The 16,609-nt window shown below is 51.4% G+C and overlaps 2 protein-coding genes and 1 long non-coding RNA gene across 5 annotated transcripts; 2 read left to right on the forward strand and 1 right to left on the reverse strand.

The window, feature by feature from the left end:
- Nucleotides 1-127: 127 nt before the first annotated feature.
- Nucleotides 128-1,834, reverse strand: LOC117005347. 2 transcript variants are annotated; one of them, XR_004419810.1, is made up of 4 exons: nt 1,745-1,834; nt 1,306-1,490; nt 951-1,016; nt 128-544 (listed from the first exon to the last, which is right to left on the reverse strand). It is a non-coding gene; the product is annotated as an uncharacterized LOC117005347 (long non-coding RNA). The 2 variants fall into 2 exon arrangements; XR_004419811.1 differs by having other exon boundaries at nt 951-1,019.
- An 88-nt stretch (nt 1,835-1,922) lies between these two features.
- Nucleotides 1,923-4,547, forward strand: RSAD1 (radical S-adenosyl methionine domain containing 1). The gene is given in 10 exon segments (XM_033076909.2): nt 1,923-2,087; nt 2,441-2,574; nt 2,657-2,861; nt 2,934-3,299; nt 3,377-3,440; nt 3,525-3,672; nt 3,744-3,798; nt 4,183-4,286; nt 4,362-4,471; nt 4,474-4,547. Coding segments are annotated over 10 exon segments (1,410 nt in total). The 3' UTR covers nt 4,533-4,547.
- Nucleotides 4,548-4,808: 261 nt separating this feature from the next.
- LOC117005345 (MYCBP associated protein) lies at nt 4,809-16,240 on the forward strand. Of its 2 annotated transcripts, XM_033076908.1 has the most exons (19): nt 4,809-4,914; nt 5,516-5,664; nt 6,541-6,688; nt 6,791-6,894; nt 7,369-7,543; nt 7,867-7,982; nt 8,652-8,802; nt 8,983-9,098; nt 9,736-9,836; nt 10,474-10,594; nt 10,915-11,104; nt 11,616-11,803; nt 12,356-12,496; nt 12,659-12,931; nt 13,702-13,823; nt 14,547-14,662; nt 15,122-15,231; nt 15,423-15,614; nt 16,090-16,240. In XM_033076908.1, exons 1-19 carry the CDS (start codon nt 4,869-4,871, stop codon nt 16,153-16,155), a joined length of 2,625 nt encoding a protein of 874 aa, XP_032932799.1. In that variant the 5' UTR covers nt 4,809-4,868; the 3' UTR covers nt 16,156-16,240. The 2 variants fall into 2 exon arrangements, with proteins under 2 accessions (XP_032932799.1, XP_042635794.1); XM_042779860.1 differs by lacking the exon at nt 16,090-16,240 and having other exon boundaries at nt 15,423-16,083.
- The last annotated feature ends 369 nt before the right edge of the window (nt 16,241-16,609 follow it).

A 16,609-nucleotide genomic window follows, 5' to 3' on the forward strand; every position in this document is an offset into this window, starting at 1 on the left:
GACTTTGCATTGGGGCTCCCTAAAACTGGAAAAACTCACTCTGTTCCCACACCTCCCCCAGGTGTTTCCAGAAAAACCCAAAAAACTTCTCCAAGGTAGACATGGCAATATTTATTTTATTATTTTAAAGAAGATAGACAGTAAGGCTGTTGCAGAAATACCAAAATTCCTGTCCCATTGGCAGAGTGAAGCAGAGCGTACCTGGGACAGCATTTTACGGGAGTTATTTGGTACCTCCCAACCATGAAACACTCCTGTGAGAGGAGGGACAGCAGACCTCCTCTGTGCCAGCAGGAGTGTCCCACCCCAGCTGGAAAGCAGATAATGTTGCTGCCAACTCTCACTGACGTCCTGCTGTCTCCCTCTCACTTCCTTTCCAAGCAGAGCTCCATGCTGTGGCTTCCTCCGGTGGGTGGAGGGCAGTGGTGCACAGGGAGAGAGGAGAAGTGTCAGCAAGGTCTCCATCCTTCACCTTGCAGCTGGGCTGTGGGCTCTACCCATGGAAGCAGACGGTGGGGACAAGTCCCCGGTCCACGTCTGCATTCTGAGAGAAAAAAACATGGATTTGTGTCAGAGTTCTTCTGTACAGTGAGTGTATTTCCAGCAAGTTCCTCTCCTGTTCCCACACTGCTCATGGGGTTGATTTCAGCACTGGTCCTTAACAGATTCCACTCAGGTCTCCTCCCTGCCCTGGTGACCTCTGTAACCTCCCATCCCAAGGGAAGAATTGTTACCTGCATGACAGCAGCTACAGCCAGGGACCCTGGGGACACAGAGGGCCTCTGTGACTGATGTCTAGGGAAGGACTGCTTACCTCCTTTTGCTTCCCACAGCACTAACCCAGGTGCAGAACAGGCCTGCAGTGAGTGGAGCTTCTCCTCCCCTCCGTAATCAATACCTCCACCCTTGGCACAGCCCCTGCTCTGCCCACAGGTGCCCTGTGTACTCACCGTAAATATGGGGCATTGGATAAGAAATGAAGGTGACATCAGCCCTGGCTGGTGAGGACAGACACACTGCTGAGAAAAACAGGGAGTCCTGGTCACAGCCAGCACAGGGGGAGCAGCCCCTGCCACCCCACTCCTGCTGCTGTTCTGGGAGTGGGACAGCACCACCCAGGAGCTCTGGAGATCCTCATCCATGGGGGTCTGAGCCCTGGCAGAGCCTGGTGCCAGGGAAGCTTTCCCTGCCATCCCATGCCTTCCCCAGAGTGTATCCAGCCCTTGCCAGCCAGGACAACTCCCTTGGTGCCCCCTGCCCCTTCCCAACCCCTGGGATGATGCATCCTCAGCTCAAAATACTCACGGAACAGGATAAGCTGGCCCTTTCGGCTGGCAGTGAGGTCTCAGTGTGTGCAGTGCTCCAGGCTCCCTCCATGGCTTCTGCCCTGCCCGTGCCTCAGTCCCACTCTTATAGTCCTCATCGCCTGCTCGGAAACTCCGCGGTGTGGGAAGATTAACCACGGGTGGGTTACACTTCGCCTTTCCGACCTGGGAACGGGAATTGGTCATGGGGATTTCAGAGTTCCTCCTGACTATTAATAGACACAACTACTAACGTCAGGGTGTTTGCACAACCCTGAGTGGGGACAGGCCACCTTCCTCCGCCGGAACGCGGGAAAACCCTTCCCGGCCCCCTAGGAGCAGCCGGGGAAGGATGGGGGGCAGGTCCCAAACCTCGTTCGGACCGTGACACTGGGGGATGATGGTGGGGGGTGACACCGCCACCGGGAGAGGACACTGACCCCGGTATTCCCGGCTCCAGGGCAGGACGCTGACCCCAGCACCCCGTGATTTACATCCAGCATGTCCCCGCTGGGCAGAGCAGGACTCTGTCCCCGCTCCCTGCCCGGTCCCAGCGCCCCGCCCCGGCCCCGCGCACCCGGGGGCGGCCCCGCTCGGTGCGGGCGGTGCCGCGGGGCCATGGCGGCGGCGCGGGGCTGGCCGCGGAAACTGGCGGCTGTCGCTGCGGCGCTGCCCGGCGGGGGTGGCCCGGGACGAGCACCGAGACCGGGTCCTGCCGTGGAACCGGCCCCAGAGCCGGTCCAACAAAGGGGCGCCCCCGCTACAGCCGCGCTCTACGTGCACGTGAGCGGGGACACCGGGGGGACACTGGGGGACACCGGGGCTTGGATTATGTGCGGGGTGCACGGGGAGCGGACGCACGTGGGTCCTGGGGCTTGCACACCTTGAGGGGCACGGGGCTGGCACAGCTGCGGGGTGAAGGAAGAGGCTCGCACACACGTGGCTGCCCGTAGGACACGGTGGGGAGAGCCCTGGGGTTAGCGTGAGCTGGGGGGTCCCCGAAGGGTCACACCGGTGGGTCGTGTGCCTTGTGGGGCAGCTGTGGGGGCACTGGGGTGCATGCACTGGGGCTGTTCCCCCTCAAAATGCAGTGAGGGTGAGCGCAGGGCCGTGCCCCACACGCCCCGTGCCCGCAGTGGCCCTACTGCCGCAAGCGCTGCTCCTACTGCAGCTTCAACACGTACGTGGTGCGGGCGGTGGACGAGGCGGCCGTGCGCGCCTGCCTGCTGCGGGAGGCACAGACCCTGCTCCGCCTCAGCGGGGTGCACAGGTGGGTGAACAGGCTGGGCTCATCATGGGCACTGCTGGGCCCTTCCGTGCCCACCTGCAGCTTCCCACCCTCTGCCCTGCAGCGTCACCTCCGTCTTCTTCGGCGGGGGCACCCCGAGCCTGGCCAGCCCCGGCACTGTGGCGGCGGTGCTGGAGGCTGTGGCGGGGGCTGCCCACCTTCCTGCTGCTGCCGAGGTCACGCTGGAGGCCAACCCCAGCTCCGCCAGCACATCGCGCCTGGCCGGCTTCAGGGCGGCGGGGGTGAACCGCCTGTCCATCGGCGTGCAGGTGAGAGGGGCTGTCCCCGCCGCAGCCCCCGCAGCCCCCGCTGTCCCCATTGTCACCGCGCTCCCTCCGCAGTCGCTGGATGATGCCGAGCTGAGGATGCTGGGCCGGGAGCACACGGCGGCAGAGGCACGCCAGGCTGTGGAAGCGGCACGGGGGCTCTTCCCTGGCCGAACCTCCATCGACCTCCTGTTTGGGCTGCCGGGACAGAGCCGGGATGCCTGGGCGCAGCGGCTGGAGGCGGCCCTGAGGCTCTGTGACGAGCACATCTCCCTGTACCAGCTGACGCTGGAGCGGGGCACGGCGCTGGCAGCGCAGGTGCGAGGGGGAGCCCTGCCTGCACCCCCGCAGGATCTGCTGGCTGACATGTACGAGGATGCCCGCAATGTGCTGGTGGCCGCCGGCTTCCGCCACTATGAGGTCTCCAATTTTGCACGGAAGGTGGGATGCCCCCCACGCTGTGTCCCCCCCATGTCATGCTGGTCCCCCAGCAGGCTCAGTCCCTCCTCTCACCCCAGGGCGCCCTCAGCACCCACAACCTCTCGTACTGGCGGGCTGATGAGTACATCGGTGTGGGGCCAGGTAAGGGGGTGATGGGGGCCAGAGGGGGGGACTGTGTGGCCACATACCCCGTGAACTCTGTTTTCCCCCACCGGGCTGCTGCAGGGGCACACGGGCGCTTCGTGCTGCGGGGCGAGGGCGGCTGCAGCCGGGAAGCTCGAGTCCAGACCCTGGAGCCTGTTACCTGGATGCGGGAGGTGCAGAGCCAGGGACACGGCACCAGGAGTCGGAAGGTGCTAAACCCTCTGGAGCAGTGAGTACTGGGGTCCCTCCCCGTGCCCCCTCCTTGTCTGTGCTGCCCCTCAGCTCTCCGTGTCCCCACAGGCTGGAGGAGCTGCTCAGCCTGGGACTGCGCACAGATGAAGGCGTCACACACGAGGTGAGGAGCCTCCTGTGGGGACACCCCACATCCACCCGATGCTAATCATAGAATGGTTTGGATTGGGTGGATTTGGATTGGGACGTTAAAGCCCATCTTGTGGTAGGCAGGGAAACCTTCCACTAGACCAGGTTGCTCCAAGCCCTGTCCAACCTGGCTTTGAACATTTTCAGGGATGGGATATCCACAGCTTCTCTGGGCAACCTGTGTCAGGGCCTCACCACCCTCACGGGAGAATTTCTTCCCAATATCTAATCCAAATCTGGTCTTTCCATCTATTCCTCCCTTTTCCTGTCCCTCCATTCCCTTCTCCCCAGCCCTTCTGCAGCCCCTTTGGGTACTGGGATGCTGATGCTCCATCACTAACACCCTTCTCTCACACAGCGCTGGGGGCACTTCTCCCCGCAGCTCAGCCTGCAGGACGTGTTCGGGGAGCCAGGAGAGGCTCGGGCGCTGCAGCAGGAGGGCTGGCTCGTCCTGGACAGCGGGTGAGCCCCGGGGAGCCGCGGGCACGGCCGGGGCTCTCCCCAGGACTCCGGGGCTCACCAGCTCCTCTTTCCCAGCGGGCTGCGCTGCACCTGGGCCGGCCTGGCCGTGCTGGACTCGCTGCTGCCCGACCTGCTCTGCCAGCTGCAGCGGGTGCTGGGCACTGCCCGGTGCCCACCGAGGGGGACACCGAGGGACGAGGCGGTGGCCGGGACGGGAGGGCTGTAAGCGGCCACAGTGGACAATAAACCACAGGAGCAGTGCGCTGGCTGAGCGGTGTTGGGGCAGGGGCGCTGGCCGGGGGGGTGTTACTGCAGGGTAAGCCCGTGTATCCCGCTGTTCCGGGTGTTCCGTGTCCCGGTGTCTCAGTGTCCCGGCATGTCGCGATATCCCGCTGTCGCGGCAGTGTCGCAGCCGCACGGCGCATGCGCGGGGGCAGGCGGCGCATGCGCGTGTCTCGCCGCGCCCGGGGGAGCGGTACCGCGCAGCGCCAGCAGGGGGCGGTGCCCGCAGGGTCCCCGCGCGCTCTATCGCGACCTGTCGCGACCTGCGGCGAGTGCGGGCGCAGTGCCGGGGGCCGGGACATGGCGTCACGGCGGAGCACTCGGGCTCGGAGCCGGACTCCCACTGGTACGGCCCGGAGCAGAGCGCGGCTGGGCAGCGAGCGGCCGGGCCGGGCCGGGCCTGCGGCGGGGCCGCGGTGAAAGCGGCCGGAACCAGCCCCTTCCCCAGCAGTGACCTCCTGTCATTATCGTGATAATTCATTCCATAAGGAGCAGGGCCCAGCGCAGGTTAAGGGCGAGCAGCCCTTGGTGGGATCCCCTGAGCTGGGTTTGGTGTTTCAGAGCTGTTCTGCCGCTGCACAGCCTCTGAGCTCCAGCGCTTTGGTACCCGAGCCGTGCCGGGTGAGCACAGCGAATCCGGGCTGGCAGCTGGAGCTGGAAACTTCCCAGCGATGTGCTGTTCCACCTGCAGGGATCTGTGTTTATCTGCATTTATCTTACCCGTTGTCCTTCATCTAGAATGAAGTGTGAGACAGTTCACTCCCACTTGACCCACTTTGGTCTTTGTAGCTTTTCAGAGGTTGTTTTTTTTCAATTACAAGAGATGCCGAATTTCATTGTTTGGTGCAACCTTAAAGAGAAATAATCCCAAAAAATAGTTCAGCTGGGAATGATTAACCAGGCTGCTTGCTTGGGAGAGTAAAGAAGTCTCTTCATTTGTTTTTTAGGCAGGAAGGAAAAGACTTTTGAACGGCCTGCTTCAATAATTGCAGAAGAGCCCGAGCCTGAGCCTGAACCTGAGCCTGAGCCTGTTCCATATGTTGTGCAAGGAGAGGACATCGAGGCACTTGAAATTAATGTAGAGGACCTGAAGAAAGTATGTATGAGTATTTTTACTGTTAGAAACAGCTGTCACTCTCCTTTTGTGTTTTTAACAGAGGGTGCTGCTCATTTACTTAAGACAAAACTCACTCCTGCAGCTGAGTTCTCATGCTATTTTGTCTGCCAGGCTTTTTATCATGATAAAATGTCAGCTCATTAGGTTCAGTTGCTAAAAGTAAAGGATTATAAGTGCCTATACAATCCTTTCAAATGGAAGGATAAGTCATCTACCTCTTCAAAATTACATCTTCAACTTTCTGATCTAATAAGACCTGTGAGTTGTTCAGTAGCTCTCATGGCTTTCCTTCCAAAACTCAGGTCATGGTGTGTGAGTGGAAGCATTTGAGTGACACAGCAGCTAAAATCTCTTCTGGAAAGTGATTTAAAACTCTACTTTTTGTGCCCCTGTTGTAAACCAGGATCCAGAGGAGTAGGACAGTAACTGAGTTGGTATCTGAACAGCTGTGTAAGGTATCTTGTAGGAGAAGAATTGTAGAAGATTTGGCTTGGGAAGGACCTCAGAACTCATCTATTTATACTCACCCATGCCATGTTCAGGGACACCTTCCACTGTTCTGTCCCCATCCAGCCTGGCCTTGGACACTTCCAGGGATGGGGCAGCCACAGCTTATCTGAGAACCTGTGCCAGGGCCTCACTACCCTCACAGGGAAGATTTTTTCCAAATATGTAATCTAAACCTCCTCTTCTACTTTGAATCCATTCCTTCCTTGTCCTGTTGTTACACGTCCACATGAAAAGTGCCTGTCCAGGACCCTTACAGGAGCTGTACTGATATGAGTACTGAATCAGATGGAATAAAGGTGAGTCAGTGTGTACCTAAATGCACTGTGACTGTTTTATTTCCTGAAGCTGCATGCTCCACGCCTTGCCCATGATGCTGGGAGAATTGCAGTTCAGAGGAGTTACCTTGTCCGAAAATACCAGCCCAGGGAGGTGACACATCTTGTAGCACATCCTGTTCCCCCCAAGGCACCCAGGGGACCACTGACTTTTCCTGGTAGGGTTCAACTTCAGCTTCTTACTTCTGGGTTTTGGTTTTGCTAAGCCAAACTTTAGTGACCTGGCTCTGGGATTAGGTATTTTTATGTGTGTGTTGTAGGACCAAGAGAGTTTGCTGATGGCTCTGAAGAGATCCTCCCTCATCACATTTTGGGAAGTCTCCAGGAGTTAAAGATGGAAGCCCTGGCCAGAAAAAACACTCAGGTTGGTTTGTGGAGTTAGGAAAATGCTGCTGTGTGGCACTTTTCCAGAGGAAGAGTGTGGTGTCTGCAGTACCTCTTTATGCTTTCCAGCACCTATCAGGAGCAGGGCAGGCCTGAGGTGTGGTTTTCCCAGCCTTGTCACACTCAGGGGGAGGGTTTGCCTTTGGAGAAACTGCACCAGCAGGTTTTGGAGTCCTGTGTGCAGGACCAGGTCACCGAGGGAACAATTATACAGACTTCCTCTTCCCTCTGAACCCTGCTCATGGTGTTAGGGAGGAGCTGGTGTTGCAGCCACGCCATTGCTGGAGTATCTTATTACTTCCATTGTATTTGAGTGTGTCCCTACTACCCTGGTTTCCTTCCTCTCAGATTGCTAATGTAACAGTGCTGTTGATTTAAAGAATTCTTCTCTTCTCCCCTCTCCCATGTTTTGGTGTGCATGGAGAAGTTCATTTAATGTTTCATCTCTCATCAGCTAGCAGATGCTATTAAGGTTCCTCATCCAGATTCTACTACAGCAGCTTTAAAAGAGGAACATGGAGGAGAGAAGAAAGTAAAGGCACATCAGGCCCAACCAGCAGAGCACAGAGCTTTCCAGAACTGGAGCCATCATATGGCCATGAGGAAAAAGCAGGAGAAACACCTAGGGGGTGAGAAAAGCTAAGGAGGTCTCATTCTCTGAAGTCTGTGTGCAAGTGGAGGGGTTTGATGTCCCCACACCAAACCACAGCAGCCATTGCCCACTAGGGTTGATCCTATTGCCACTGCAGTCTAATTCCACGTTCTCAGAGCTCCCACACTGCTCATGTTGGTGGCTCTGGATGTGGTGGGAAGGTGAGCTGGTGGCTCTGGCTGGGGGGAGGACAGTGGATTTGGCAGGGAGCAGTGTAAGTGGGTTACAGGTGAGCAGTAACAGTGGCAGAGGGTGTGCCCAGAAGTGCAGCACCAATGATGTGATGTTTTTTATTTATAGAAATTCTCCACAAGCCAGAGAATGAATTGCTGATGAACATGTCGGACAATTACAGGCAAATCCAGGAAGAACGTGACCTCATTGACCGGAGTCTCCCTGCCCTGTTTCCTGGAAAGGTGAGAACTCCACTTCCTGTGTGTCCTGATTGTGCTGCTCTTGTGAAACAGCACAGACACTGTTCTGAGTAAGTCTCTGAAGTGCTGTCAGGAGATGTTTATCAAAGCAGCTCTGAATCCCTCAGCTTAGTGTCTGAGCAGAGCTTTCAGGGACATGAAAAATAAAAACCTGAATTGTGCTATCCATGCCAGTCAGGGGAAAGTGGTGATGAGCAAGTGGCATTTCTTGATTCTCACCAAAGACTGTTGTGCCCTGGGAAGTGGCATGGGAACATGTCACAATTGCTGTTCCAGGGGCAGAAAGATCTGATCTTCAGGCTTGGATTTTAGTGATTGCCATGGAGAAGAGGGCATGGGTAAGGCAGGAGGGTAATGGAAGTATTGTGTTAAAACCCTTTTTCCACATTTATAGCAGTATCAAAGAATTTGCATTTGTGTGAGGCTTTGTTTTAATATCATTCAACCTTCACGTGCACTAGATAGAAGAAAATTCTTTTGTCTTTGAAAGCAGCCTGTAGAAATTTTGGCTTGCTCTGCAGAAGGGAATAATTCATAGACTTTTAAAATGCTCATATAGTCAGCACCTCTTGTTTTTAACTTCAAGTGCCTGTGAAAATAGCAGGTAGCTGCACAATTCTGTATCAGTGGGAGCCTTGTTTCCTACCCCAGGGATACCGAGTGGGAAGCGAGTTCTGGAGCCTTCCTGAGCAAATTGGGGATGAATTCACTGGGCTGACTCTGAGCCTGACCAGGACAGAACGTGGGCACCCACAGCCACTCACTCATGTGGGGAAACCCCAAACCATCCAGAGGGAAACAGGTAAGGGAACACTGCAGAGCGTTCATTCCAAAGAAATGGGGCACAAGTGTGGAGGGAGCAACTCCTTCCATGTTGAGCCTCCTCTTTAAAACACTACAAGGCCAAAGTTTGGCAGAGAATGAAAGTTGATTAGGCATATGGGTGTGTAGAGAATGAGCTCTTGAATGGGTATTTTTACAGGTCTGAAGCCTCCAAAGAGGATTCCTTGCCACCTAAACTGGGATAAGAGTCTTTTCCTCAAACATCGACGGCAGGAGCTAAAATCTCTCCTGGAGGAGCTGGGCTTTTATAAACCAGTAAGATCAGTAACAAGGACATTCTTTGTGTCCCTGTCAGGTGCTGTAGAGTAACAAAATTGCCAAGAGTTGGATCTGAAAAAAGTATTAGGAAATTAAAACTTGGTCCCACAGTGCTTTTCCTGGAAGTTCCCACATTTCCAGAGGCCACACCTATGAAAGAGTTGTCTGACCTCCTGAAGTATTGCAAGGAATGATCTAGGAGCCTCAGAATAGGACTCCAAACCAACAGGACCAGGCAAAGAAAAACCTGCCAAGTATTGGTGCAGGACTTTGATTTAGTGCCATGGGGCAGAGGGAAGAGATCTTTACCCATGTGGAAGGCATTCTGAAATAATCTCATGAAGACAGGTGGCCCCTCCTCCTAGAAACAGAAAAAAACTCACTTTTTTGTCTTTGAAACCTGTCTCTGAGGGTGAGAAATGTGTGAAGGACACTTTCTTCATGCATCATTGCTAGTGGGAGTGCAGTCATCTAGGATTCTTGGGAATCTCAGAATTGGTTCTTCCCTGTGTCCCATGAGCATTCTTCGGATGCCTCTAAAAACCATTGTTTTAATGTTGTTTTCTAATGGTGTTTTAATGTCCTTTCTATGTAAAAGAGCAACTGTGAATTGGTCATTTCTGTGTGTGTCCAGGATCTGGAAGGACTGGAGGTGATTGGGAAAGGGCAGCCTTTCACATCTGTCTCAGCTGAAGCTTTTCGACATGCTTCCATTTCTGAAGAGATTGAGACCCTGTAAGTTTTACTTCATGGCATACTTTGTGGCAAAATAAAGAATTTTGGGTGTGCACCACCAGTCTGTGAGGATATCCTTAGCTGTTCTTACCCAGAATGAAGACAAGTCTCCACTGGGACACAATAAAAGGCATATTCCTATATTATAATCACCAGATTTGGGAGCCTTTGTGCCTTGGGCCCTTGTGTCTAAGGAGCAAGAATCAGAGAGAAGTTTTGTTGAGGCTCTTCCTTCAGTCTCCACTCTGTGTGGCTTCAGAGCTTACATCAGGCAGGGTGGGATTCTACTCTGTTACCTCCATTTGATTGTCTTTTTCTAGCCTTCCATCATTAATTTCCTGGTTTTCTCTGTCCTGTCCATCTATAACAGGCACAACCTGAGGGCCTCTTGTCCTTTTTTACTCATGTGCTTCAGGCAGGTCTCATTCTTTAATATTCTGGCTGTCCTGTCCTCCTTGCCAGTGACATGTAGCTAGATGGGTTCACCACATCTGCAGGGCTCTGTCCCTAAAGAGATTACTGTGTGAGAAAACATTAAATGGGATTATTTCTTAGAGTGTCTTGTAAATCACCCCTGGTTCTTCCCCTCTGGAAGTGAGCTTCAGTCCATGAAAATGCTGCCTTTTGTTTTCTTTAGCAGTGACTCCTTTAGCAATGAAGGTGACTCCTTCACTGAGCTTCCAGAAGCTGAAAAAGTTCCATCTTTAGTTTTCTGTGGCCAGCCTGCTCGTTGGATCAAGGACATCACTGCTTGCAGGGTAATTGTGAGATTGTAATTGTTTAGTCAAGCTAATCCTACTTGAGTTCCCAAGTCATAGATGTACAATGAGTGTCATGGGAGACTTACTCTGAAATAGAGTATCCCTGTGTTTGCTCCAGAGAGATCCAGGAGCAGAAGGGCTCTGGTTGTGCTGTGAGGTTCAGATTCCAGACTTTCTCTGTGTAATGACCACTTCTTTGGACCTGCCTTACAAGTTCTCCTACCAAGGCTCAACCCCTTATCTGAGCTGTGACTTCATGCAAGCTAAATCCTGCCAGATGGTGTAAAAATTGTTCTCTTTTTTCCTCTTCCTTGTAGAAGGAAATTGGCATTGCTGCCCGGCTCACCTTTGAGACTGTGACTAGTGAGAAGGCTGAAAGCTTCCTGGCAGTGATGAACGATGGCAAAGCTGCAGTTTGGTACAACTGGATGAGGCTTCCTGACCAGATCCCCTCCAGAGAAGCCAAGGGAGGGAGGATGCCCTGTTTTTACTTTGATACCAGGCCAGGTATGAGAGCTGCTGGTCGCCAAGACCTTTGTACCTCAAGCAGAGAGCAGGAATTTGGGAGTTCCCTGGGATGAGGAGTCTGACTAATGGCAGAGCACTGCTGGGTGATTTCTCCTCAGGAAGCCACCCTGGGTGTCAGAGCTGACTCACCCCAAAAGAGCTGTGCAAGGCAGATTCCTCTCCTGGAACCTAAAGGAAAGGAGGTTGCTTCTGCTCTGAGTGTAAATGGGTGGATATTAAGAAGTGAATGATTTTCTGATGGCAAATAGGGCATAATCTGGAGAGAAAACTGAGCTTGCTGTAGAAGGAGAGTGCAATAGGAGTAACACCAGTTCTGGAACATAGGGAGTGAGAGTAAATCTGGAAGAACAGTAGCTGGATGAAGTGTAACCACCTAAACTATGGGGAAAGAGTCTCCTGGAGAGATAAGGACACTTGGGGTGGTGTTGGAAAAGGGTCAGGCTAACCAGGTGGCTTTTTGCAGACCAATGCATTTTCTCTCCTATTTCAGGTGTAATTTTGCCTGGAGAAACTCGGAGGTTTTCCTTTATTTTCAAGTCAGAGAGAGCAGGCATTTTTAGTGAGCCCTGGGAATTTAGGACACATCCTCTGTTACTAGGAGGAGCTCTGCTTCAGCTGACCCTTTGGGGAGTTGCTGTGTATGAGGATAAATTGGCTGACTTCAGAGAGAAACTGGAGGTAACTGAGCATGTAGCTGGGAAGCTGAGCTTTGAACTTCATATGCAAATAGAGGATAAGGGTGGGAGTGGACAACACGGTATTTTTATTGTGCAATTACTGCTCAGAGTGGGATTTACAGAATGTCTGTACATATTTGAGCAGGTTTGCTAAATGACATGAGGCTCTCTGCAGTATATTGTAATGTTGTTACTAAAGACATGACTGTGTTTCCTCAAGTGTTCACATTGGTTCTTTAAAGAACAAAATTTCTGTTGGTAATTAATTCAATTAGTTACTTAGTGGGAAGGGAATTGACTGCTGTACCCTATGATAGCAGTTAAGGTATAAATTGAAAATTACACTGTACTTTGTACACTGTAGTTTGAGGGGAGGATTTATATAGTTTATTTGAAAAGCTGTTGGAAGTATTGTTCTGCTCAGCAGGGTTTGCAGTTGTTCGTGTCTTTGTAACTCTGTATAATGAGTAGTGTGGTTGCAGGTGGGACTGAACTTGTGTGTTTGCACATGGAATGGGGACTCACACATGTTGTTCTTGTTGTGGGGCCTCAGAGTGAGCTGGCTGCCCGAGAAGGCACTTCTATAGTGAAGGAAAGCCTGAATGAAGTTATTGAGCGGATTCGGACACCCGTGCGCACCCCATCTCCTGTGGAGCCCTCAGAGGAAGAGCTGTTCCACATGAAAAATCCCGAGGTGATGTTTGCTATTTAATGGACTGAAATAAGTGGGGAGGGCAGACCTGTGGGGCTGCTCCATCCCTGGGATTTTGGAGCTGGCAGAGCCTGCCATGGAGGCTTTAACAGCTGGGTTTGAAAGGGAAGGTGCAGCTCATGTTTACCTTTCCTCCATTCACAGTTGCATTATCAGCATCAAGTGGTAAAGCAGCTGCATAAACTATGGAGACAGCGCCTGACTGTGCCTTCAGTGTTGGAGGAGGAAGTGCCCTTGGACCAGAGGAGCACTGCAGAGGACATGGAGAGCACCTTGGAGGCTGCCTCGGCTCGGGGCAGCACCGTTGACTTCCCACGTGGGAAGCGCACACTAGAGAAGGCTCCAAGGGAAAGGAGCGTTGAGGAGGAAGAAGCAGGGCCTTCAGGATGGAACTTGTCCTTGGACGACTTTAAACAGGTGGTCACCTCTGTTCCCACGAGCTGATGGTGTGTTAATTCCCCTGCAAACAGCCCAGGGTGAGCCCACCTCAAGGGCTGCTACCAATGTGTTGTGAGTTTGAGAGATTTACTGTGTTTGCTCTGCTCACCACACCCTCAGTGCTCTTGTAAAGAGATTCCCAACAGAGACTGTGGGCTGTTGTGTGAAGAAGAAAAGAGAACCACACAATATAATAGATATTTTAAGCTCTTTCCCCCTTAGCTTTCTGTCATCCCAGGACAATGTGGGGGGCAGGCTGGACTTAAAGCCTCTTGTGGCTCCCCCAAGGGCCCTTCTCCTTGGAGAGTCCTTTTTATTCATCAGAGAACTAAGGGGACACTCATGACAGGCTGTGGATAAAGTACAGACCTCCCTAGATGAAAGCAAGACTGCTTTGGATTCTCTCAAGGGTTTTTCTGTTGTGCTCTCTTGGAAATCTCTCTGTTGTTTTTATAACTAAACTTTACTAGGGAGCCTTCTAGCTTGATAGAATCCCTGTTTCCCAGCACACCTGAAGTTGCACAGGGGTTTAATATCAGTCTGATGGGGGAATCTGGGATTGTTCCTCAGACCTTGGGTACCTCAGCCATATCCGAGCTGTGTAGGAAGCCACATCTGAGTAAGTGCCCAGTGCAGCCTGGGTTCAGACTGGTGTCCAGGAGGAGAGCTGTGGGCTGCTCCACTGAGCTCAGGGTCTGTGAATGAAGACTGAGAAGTGCTCCACAGCCCCTGTGTATTTTCTCTCACAGGCTATACTGTCAATCCCAGGGGAGAAGCAGCGGGAGGAAGCGCTGACCCAGCTCAATAAGGCAGCTCTGGAGCTGTGTGTTGAACAGAGGCCAACTCAGTCAGACCTTCTGTATCCCCTCTGGTGGGTTACCTTTGCAAGGAAAAGCTTGTGAAAACATTGTGTGATCAACAGTGTCAGCAAGCTCTGTTGGAAGTGTTGTGATTCAGAGTTCACATAATTATACAAGGTCTAGAAGTCATCTTTACACTCTGGTTTTTTATAGCTTAATTGTAGCAGCTGTCTAGGACCCAAATGCCTTTTTTTTTTTTTTTTCTGGAGATAAGTTTAGAATATTAAATGCATGTAATTTTGGAGAGTGTACAAGATTATTTCTGGCAAGATTATTCCAGTCTGTATTTATGAAACCTTTGGGTATTTTCTGTACCCTTTTACTCAGATAACTGTCTCCTCCCTCATACAGTCTCTCTGTTCTTTGCTCAGGCTTTCAGACTGTAAACAGTCATATCAACAGCTTCTAAATTAGAAGGATGCAGGTTCCTCCTGGTAAACACAGAGCAGGTTGACCTACCAATGTGTGTCACGTTGAAGAGCAGACCTAGTTTCACAGTAATATTTATGGCTTCCTGGGAGCCTGTTGATTTGCAAACCATTGAGCCCTCGGAGGGATCTAGCATGAGGAAAGCAATTTAACATCCCCCTGCACAGATATTTAGACAGTGGGTGCTCTGTTGGTTTAGTTGCACAGGGCAGCTGTCAGCTATGAGGTGCCTTCACTCCTGGGCACAGGGTCAAACAGGGAGGCAGTTGCTGCTGTCTCCCTTCTGATCCTGATCGTTTTCTTAGCCTCCAGCTGTGGCGTGGAGCAATTGATGACCTGGTGAGTCACTCTCTGAGGCTCAGATCCCTGCTTGGTTTGACTAAGGAGGACACTTATGTAGATGCTGTTCCAGAAGAAAGAGGTAAATGGTTTTAGCACAGCAACTGCTTTCTGTGGGCTGTTGGAAATACAAAAAACATGATGGAGTTGAACTGAAATGTCAACTTCAACATGTCTCCCTGAGGAAAAAGCATCAGGAAAAAACTGGCAGATTGTGTGACAGTCACAATACTAATTGGGATCTGTGGTTTGGCATTAGTAAAAAAAACACCCCCACAAAAAAAAGCCTTTTAATTCAGCTAGGTCTAACCATGGTTTTCACACAGACTGACCCAGCAAACACTGCCTCAATGAGACCTCTTCATTCCTTATTTAGACAATGAGCTCTTCAAGGTATTGTTTTTTAGTGCACTACATCTCAGATTAATAAAAAGAGGAAAATACACTGCAAAAGTAACATATTCCCATTGTGCTAGTGCAGTGGACTGGACTTTCTGGATGTGTGGATGCTTTTGGTCAATTGAAATCCTTTCTTTCGTAGAGGGAGTAAAGCAAGGAGCAAAAAGAGGAAAGGAAGACAAAATAGCTACTAAGAAAGAAGAGAAAAAGGATAAAGAAGGCAAAAAAAGTAAAGGGGCATCAGGGAAAGGGGTAAGTGTTGGGATGCTTGGTGAACCCTGAGTGCTGGGGACAGTGTGATCCATGCTGAGGTTGTGTATCCTGAGTTTGAGCTGATTTCCAGCCCAGTGAAAGAGGTGCTGCTGCTGGGAAGATGCATCTTGAAGCAGTCTGAGCAGTGTCCTGACCTATGTCCCTTTTCCCCTTGGTCTGGCCCTCATTAGGATTCTTCAGGTGGCAGAAAGCTGAAAGCAAAAGATGAGAAGCAAGGACCTTCCATTTCACTGCAGGATGTGAAAGGGGGACCAGAGTCTGTCAGAAAAAAATATGAGAAGCAGAAGGTGAAAGAGGGAGAACCTGCTGAGGAGATAGACTCAGTTTCACTTGAGATATACCAGGAAAAGCTCTACATTGAAGTGAGTCTGAGCAAAGCTTGTATCATCATCTTGGATTTGGTCTTTTCTGGTAAGGCACACTGAGGCTCAAGGGGAGAGGCAAACATCTTGTTAAACTCAGAAAACTGGCAGACACATGTCCCTTGTGCTGCAGCAAGGTAAGTGTGAAATCCAGATTAATTTGTCTCAGGCTGGAATGTGTGAGCAGAAGTGCAGCCATCACAGAGCCACATGCGGGACTCCTATCTGGGATGTCTTCAGCATTGCTTGCAGACTCTGGAGGGATCAGCTGAATTAATTTTACTTCAGATAATGTTAAACACACTTCATAGCCAGGGAAATTATTACTAGAGCTCTGTTAGCAGCAGGCTGCCACTTCTGTGTGGTTGTGTGTGTGCCCAGGTGAAAATGTGCCTCAAAAACCATCTCTGTCAGTCTCAGCCTCAGGAGTTCTTCATGTGTTTTCACTGCAACTATTTTATTTGAATTTCTGCAGGTTTACAGGCTGCTGGATTCAATGGTGAGTGAAATGGTGTCTTTATTTGAGGATCTAAAGCAGTGACATGCTCTGAAGTTGGAGTGAAGCCCTTTTTATGTAGAAATAGACTTGCTTTTAAAATAATTAAATAAATAACCGTATTTACACAGATGGAGTGGAGATTCTTCTTTTTGAAGTGATTCAGTGATTACAAATACTGGGCTGCCTCTTTCCTGACACACTGTGATGTGAGACTATTGCTAGATCATCTGTTACTTTTACAGATGATGCTTGCCAAGAAGAGACAAGGCAAGAAGTATCACCACCTGAGAAAATGTTAGGACTGGAAAATACAGGTATTTCTGCTAGGGGGAGAATTTAAAAGTGCCAGTTAACATGAGGTATGTTCTTTGTGTCTTGATTGTGCTTGGGTAGCAGGTGAGTGAGCAGGGTGTTCTTGTACTCGTGAATACTGGTACCAGGACAGTAGACAAATATATCCTGGTTTTTATCATATTTTTGGTGGCTTGTCCAGTCT

This window comes from Catharus ustulatus, chromosome 20 (genome assembly GCF_009819885.2).
Source record: "Catharus ustulatus isolate bCatUst1 chromosome 20, bCatUst1.pri.v2, whole genome shotgun sequence".
In the NCBI taxonomy this organism is placed as follows: domain Eukaryota; kingdom Metazoa; phylum Chordata; class Aves; order Passeriformes; family Turdidae; genus Catharus; species Catharus ustulatus.